The 7,569-nt window shown below is 34.3% G+C and overlaps 1 protein-coding gene across 1 annotated transcript; it reads right to left on the bottom strand.

Moving 5' to 3' along the window:
* Positions 1 to 5,825: 5,825 nt before the first annotated feature.
* Positions 5,826 to 7,034, bottom strand: LOC147410537 (exocyst complex component EXO70B1-like). Its single transcript, XM_086434937.1, has one exon. The coding sequence runs from the start codon at positions 7,032 to 7,034 to the stop codon at positions 5,826 to 5,828; it is 1,209 nt and encodes a 402-aa protein (XP_086291063.1).
* Between the last annotated feature and the right edge of the window lie 535 nt (positions 7,035 to 7,569).

The following is a 7,569-nucleotide window of genomic DNA, read 5'->3' as shown; positions in this document are numbered from 1 at the left end:
CTTATGTGAAATATAGTTGTTCCATGATCAAGTAAATGAATATATACTTCAAAATCTACTGTTTACATGTTTTTTTCTAACTCAATTCTGTGTACCCACACTCAGAGTCAAATAAACCATAGGGGATACCATTTTTTTTTAATGGTATTTCTCAACCAAACTGATTTATATAATAGTGAAAAATACTTAACAAACCCTAACATAGAATACTTTTACTTCATACCCCTGATTTTGGTTGATAACTTAGGCCCTGTTTGATTCCGTTGCCTGAATCTGTTGTAAGCTTCTACTATCAGAATCTGCTGTCAAAGTTGAAACACTGAAAAGCTTGTTTGATAAAGTTTTGTAAAAGTGTTGTGTTATTGACCAAAATTGATAATTATTGTTTGATACAGTTTCTAAAATCTGTTGTATTAGGGTAAAATGACCAAAATACCCTTAAGGTTGATAATGCACCCATAATGCATTAAAAATTACCAGAATACCCTTATATATATATATATATATATATATATATATATATATTAATTTTATATTAAAATTTATAAAAATAATTATTTTAATTTTAAAAAAAAGTTTATAATTCTTTAAAAAATTATAAAAATTTATAATTTTATAGAAATTTCTACAACATGTCCTCTTAAAAAGGACATATGAAATTTTCCTGATAAACAAAATACCTACATACAAAGCAATCCAACATCCACATTACAAGGTTTTGAAAAAAAAAAAAAAAATTCTCATTCAACTACAAAATATAATAAGTACATCCCAATTTATAAACTTATCCATTCCTCCAAAATAAAATTTAAAACTTCTACAAAAATTAACCCACGTGCCTAACTTATTAATAACACCTAATAAACTCAAAGAAAGTCCTAATTAAATTTTAATTATGCGGATTCTAAGCCCACTGATCAAACTTAGGCTTGAGGCCATTGCACAACTATAAGGGTCTTGGGTTTGGATTGAAACCAAATCCACATTTTACTTCGTCAAATAAAATTAAACACAAATTTAACAAAATCTTCACCATGAACATAATTATTCCAAAACAAAGAACCTGATTGATATATGTATTTTTATTTTTAACAAAGCAACTACAACTACAACTACAACAACATTGTGTTAGAACAATCGTGACTTAAAACATCAACACTACCAAGAATCTAGAATACCCAATAATATTCGATTCGATTCAAACTACATTAGGATTTTGATTATATTTTTCTCAATTTGAATTTGAAATCCAACGGATGTTACAAACTAAATCGAATGTTATCGGGTATTCGATTAGATTATAGAATACCCAATAATATTCGATTATCGAATACCTGATAATATTCGATCCAATTTATTATTATTTTTTTTAATTTATAAATTAGATTATTGAATACACAATAACATTCCATTCGACTTATAAATTTTATAAAATTCTAAATTAAATTATCGAATACCCCATAACATTCGATTCGATTTCTAAAAAAAACTCCAAATTCTGTTAAAAAATGTAAGAAATTCTAAACAAAATTCCTAAGCATCAAACAATCAATCTACAAGAACTCCACAACCCACAGATTCTATATAACCAAAAAAAAAAAAAAAAAAACAAAGAATCAAACAAATAATGGAACTCAAAAACCTTCACAGATCTAGAAGGGGTAAAAATTCGAGGATCAAAGCTCGAAAAACCTTCAATTTGAAGATCAAAGCGAATGTTCGAAGATCTTCGAAGATTAAAGCTCAAAAACCTTCAAATATTTGGATAAAAATCATACCTTCGTCAACGATCTGGAGCGAATGTTGGACAACGAAAAGCTGGTTCGCCTTGCCGTCGATCAGAAATCGTAACGGCTGCTATTGAAGGGTTGTTTGAGTTTGTCGTCAGAGCTACCAACAAAATCATCAATGTTTATTGTCGATCAGGTATTTGCCGTCTATCAGAAATCGTAACTGTTTGTCGTCGTCGATCGGAGCTACTAATGAAACATTAATGGCTGCTGTGAGGGTTAGGGTGTGTGAGCTCTATCGAGAAGAAATGGGTTAAAAATCGACGAGGATATGAGTTGTAAATTGATTGAAAAATGAGGGACATTTCGGTAATTTCATACGAACCGTTTTTCGATAATAAAATCTCCTGCAAACGCAGTTAGTAAAAGCGACTCATCTCCGCTTGTATTATTTGCATTTTAAAACGCAAAATTGTGACGCAGTTTCTTGTAACAAACGGTGATTTGCAATCGAATCGTAGATTTTCAACGCAAACGCACTGAAATCCGCATTTTGAAGTGGGAAACAAACGCCACCTTAATAATTCAATCACTGAATATTTTTCAACAGAATGCCCCCTAGAATTACAAAAAAGAAGAAGAAAATTTGTCCTTTCGGTTAATTTTCCTTTTGAAACATTTAATCAAAACAACGAATTCATTTTTTTGAAATAAACAAGCAACGAATTCGCCACTTGAAACAATCAAGTAGCGAATTCGTCGTTTGGTAATGAAGAAAGCAACAGAAATATTGCTTCTTTGTAACAAAATAATATATTGTTTTTGAGGAAAAAAAAGAAAAATAAATTAAGAGGGTTGTTTAGTTAAAAGGGTACTTATGATAGTTTACATTTTTTGTACATTCTGGGGGCATTTTGTTGAAAAAAAAAAAAAGTTATTAACTGAATTCTTAAGTTATCACCAAAAAATTAGGGGCATTTAGCTAGAGAATCCTATAGTAGGTGTAACTATTTTTTGGGTCTTATAAATTCTGGTTCTAGAATGTGACCATGTAGACCTATAATGGAAAATAAATGAAAATGACAAGCAGGAATTTTGGGTAATTTAGTGACACCCCCAAAGAAAATTGTCGATTTTTTTCCTTTCCAATTTGGCGTCATCCATGGGATACTAACCAGAAAGCTATGGTCAAAGAAGGTGAAAACGCGACAAGAAGATCATTTCCCCACTAGGACCAAGTGTTCAATATTATAGAGAAAACAAGTATTGAAGGAGATGACAGTGAAAATGATTGGTAAGGGGAGTAGGTGCCAACCTAGTTGGAATGTACTCTAACCTTTGGTGATGCAGTTGCTCACCACTTTGATGTAAAAGTTTCTTTTAAATTTAAATAAAGTTTATGTTATCTATCAATTTGATTGTTTTTTGATGATATTTCTTGAAATATATGGTATGGGTTGGTGTACTTTCGGTGTTTTCTTCTTCAATCATTTCTCATGCTAAGTTACCAAAACTCCCAAGAGAATGAAGGGTGAGCTTTTCAAACCTTTTAGCAGACATTCTTTCCTTATGGTTTTGCAGACCATGTTAATAAAAATCTTTGAAATTAAAGCAAAGAGTTTGAAGTAGAGTAGCCAAAATCTTGAACACTGAGTGCCGCTTCAGCTCTCACTTTGAGTTATAAAATAGTTCTATTTCTACTTTTTGATGACTTTCCTGCACACAACAAGAGCCACTTACTCCAGAAATTTAAAGTAATAAATAGTCCTGATTTGGAAATCAATTTCATAGTTTGCTCTAATATTACCTTATCCTAACGTAGTTTATATTCTGACTGTTGTTACCTTAATCTGTTTACTAGCAAAACAGTTTTAATATGATGATATAAAGAAATATATAAAATAATTAAAAGGGTATGGTTGTTACTTTTAGTGAGTGATTTTCTTGAATTGTTGGAGCATGCACTGCTTCGTCGACAATGTTATACTTTGTTGATGTACATGACATATTGAGATAATGGCTGTGGTTACAAGAGTTGATGTGCACAAAGACACTTAAGCAGTGATGCTCTATTAGTTATGGTTGAATTGTTAGACCATGTTATGGATTGCTATTTGTTCAGGCAGAGCCGAGTCATTACTAAAAGGGTAGATAACATTGTCCCATGATTTTTGAAAATTCTATATTGGGAGTTGAAACCTGTGAATTGTAGTTTTGTTCTCAATTGAAGGTTAGATGTCTTTTACATTGTTTTACAATGTAAAATGATTAGCGACAGACCAGTGAATTATTGTGCCTAATAAGGACTAAGTGTGTTGAGCAATCAATGATTAGTGGCAGAACAAATGAAAGTTGTGTATCTAGTGAAGAGTTGTTAAATGATTAGTGAAGGATTTACTGTAGCATGAAAATCATTTTGAGACTCGGTTCCATCTCAATATGCTCATATGTTGTACAATTGAGGTGTCTCTCAGATTCATCTATGGACCTAGCTCACCCATGTTGGAAACCTCTATGGAGGTAGGGATACTGGATGGTATTGTCTTGGTATAGCTTGCAAGATGCATAATGTGAGACATCCTCTTCGTGCCTCTACATGATGGAGCATTACTCTTATCATCATGTAGGCATAAAGTCTCACAAAAGTTAATCATATTTCGAAAATATGGGAAACTGTTGGCATGATAATTTGCTAGATTAATCGAGGGATTATGATCATGGGGAATTATGGACCTTAAAACCTATAGAAGAGGAATGCTAGCAAATTACAATGTAAGTAAATATAGAACAAAAAAAAATTCCTTGCTGCACATTGAGTGAATTGGCATTGGGGGTGTTTTTGCAGGTACATCCCTTGATGATCCATGAAAAGGAGTGAGGCTAGCATGATTACCTTTGTAAGATTTCAAATCTTACTAATGGTCATATGGACTGACATGTTGGCCAAAATAATTCACCAAAACTATCATTAGCAGGAACTCCATTAACAACCCCCCCCCCCCCCCCCCCCACCTGTTCCTCCTCCTCTCTTAGATCACGAAGATTTGAAAAACGTTTATGAAGCATTGGTGCCATGGTTTCTCTCTCATTTTCAAGGAGAAGAAAAAGTAATGAAACTTTTTCTTTTTGGAGTGCAATCATAACTAGAGTCCAAGTAATTTTCATAATGAAGCACAACTAGTACTAGGTGATGTGCTCCTAGTCCTTTTCGTAATTCATCCTGGCGAAATATCTTAAATTTATGCTTAACAATGAACGCATTTATATTCCAATTGAATAATTTAAAAGGATGATCCAAAGTACTACCTAAACTAATTTGGGCTTCAACGAATCTAAGCTTACGAGGAGCAACGACGGAAAAAAGAGACTGTTCTTTCCTGCTATTTCTTAGCTCCCCATTGTCGAACTGTGAATAATTTAAGAAAATCAGATCAAGATTAGAGCATATATATTTCATTTCCCTGTTTTGGGAAATGGTTTTCTTGTAGATCAAGAAGCAGATATTGAGCTTGGAATAACTACAATGTACATATGAGTCTAAATGGCCAACCAAGTTGTGCTCGAGCTTGTAGCGTCATGTCAAACTAGATCTTACAAGTACCGTTGTTTGAGATGTTCAAAACTAGTAATCCTTAATCTTGATTTAAGAACAGAATCGAACTATTGAGTTCTCTGCAAATCCGAGCGTGATATGTGATACAGATAATGTCTTTTGATGAGGACTAAGAAGTCTCAGGACCTAGAAATCACTCAAAAGTTCATATCATCTGAGCCCTATTAGATCTCCACTCTATCTTCCCATTAGCTGATCATATTAAATCCACAGAAAATTATCTGTGATCGAACTCGATTATGTCCTTGAAGAAGTTAAGAATTCAGGTGAAATTCAATTCTCAAGAACACGTACTCAAAAATAAAAGAATTTCACCTAGGTTCTAAATTCTAATACTTAACCTGAACTCAATGTCTTAATTGGAATCTCTATTAAAATTACATGCTAAATATTTTTATACATTGCATTCAAATACGAAATCAGAATTTCGCCAACCATTATGTATAGATAAGTATTGTTATACATTGCATTCAGTTACGAAATCAGAATTTTTTGACTCTTCTTCGCTCACTTTTCTTAGAAACCAGTACCTTGTTTCTAATAGATATGATGTAGTCAATCATCACTTTCCTTAATTTAAATCTTAGCTTCTCCAAGCAATCATGTCCAATCAGTCTGAGGAGATTGGGATATTCTTCAATCTTCTGAATGATGTAGTGTATATTGTTCATGAGGAAAGCATGAAACAGAGAAGCATCTTGATGGTACTTTGACATTTCCTCCCACTTGAATTGTAGTATCTCAATGATCTGAATTACATGAGGGACTAATGGTGATTGATCCTCTAATACAGAGAAATCGATATACGAAGATGTCGGATCACAAGATATTCTGGTTTCCGTGTAATCAGATATCGAAAGGATGCAATTCATCATAAACATTATCAAGGGATGAACTATCCCTCCAAGTGTTGGAGTCATCATACCATCATTCTGCACCGCATTCTCTACTTCTACCAGTATCCCTCTTGCATCCTCAGTAAGTCTTGATAGTATCTCAGCAGCTTGAAGTCGAATAGATTCCGATGAATTTGATCCAAATAGTGCATCCATATCCGAGAGAAGGTCAGTTAGCCCGTCTTGGAGATCTAGTATCATGAAGAGCTCCATGGACAATCGCTGAGTGTTACTTATTGCCTTGGGAAGATTGAATAGCTGGACCGCAAGGTCTTTAATGGTTTCCTTGAAGCAAGCATCATTGGCAACAGCTCCAAAACCTTCCCCTACAAAGATTTGCTCACAGAGACGATTCTCCTTTGCAAAGAGAAGCCCTATGCATACTTTTGCTCCTCGTATCCACCAACAAATATCACCTACGCCAAGCCTCTCGATCCCAAGGAGTTGGAAGGTAGCAGTGACGATAGGTTTGCGAACACTCACATAGACTTGTATACACTCACTTAGATATCCAGAAGTTATCATCCTTTCAGCAATACTACGGAGATTATAGATTGCATCTGACAGGTCATTCTCATCGATACTGTTAGACGAATGATAACTAATACTACTCCATTCTCCAAGTTCTTCGCTGTTAAACGAAACTTCGTCTTCTAGGTAGCCCTCATCGTTGGATTGATCACAAGTTGTTTTGAAATCAGCACTACTTTCAGTTACACAACTTGAGCGGGGTCGAAGAATTCGGATCGATGTGGGATTGGGTTCCAAGATCTTTGCCGTTAAATGAAACTTCATCTTCTAGGTAGCCCTCATTGTTGGATTGATCACAAGTAGTTTTGAAATCAGCACTACTTTCAGTTACAAAACTTGAGCTAGTTGAAGAATTTGGATCGATGTGGGAGTGGGTCCTAGTTCTTCGCCATTAAATGAAACTTCATCCTCTAGGTAGCCCTCATCATTGGATGGATCACAAGTAGTTTTGAAATCAGCACTACTTTCAGTTACAAAACTTGAGCGAGTCGAAGAATTCAGATCAATGTGGGAGTGGGTTCCAAGTTCTTCGCCATTACATGAAACATCATCCTCTAGGTAGCCCTCATCATTGGATAGATCACAAGTAGTTTTGAAACCAGCACTACTTTCAGTTACAAAACTTGAGGGAGTCAAAGAATTCGGATCGATGTGGGAGTGGGTTTCAATTGAATTGGTGTGAGTGAGCACTATGTTATTGTGGAATTCGCCTTCAAGCCAAGCAGTTTTGAAATTTGCAGTAGTTTCAGTAAAAGAACTCGAGGGAGTTGAAGAGTTGGAATAGATAAGCATGTCGGTG

This window comes from Akebia trifoliata, chromosome 1 (genome assembly GCF_017979445.1).
Source record: "Akebia trifoliata isolate Shusen 1 chromosome 1, ASM1797944v1, whole genome shotgun sequence".
NCBI classification, from domain to species: domain Eukaryota; kingdom Viridiplantae; phylum Streptophyta; class Magnoliopsida; order Ranunculales; family Lardizabalaceae; genus Akebia; species Akebia trifoliata.
This window is presented reverse-complemented; position numbering and strand designations above follow the sequence as displayed.

What these genes read in the sequence shown, in the direction of transcription:
- LOC147410537 (XM_086434937.1), bottom strand. Translation starts at nt 7,034, where the DNA reads ATGAAGTTTCATTTAACGGCAAAGATCTTGGAACCCAATCCCACATCG.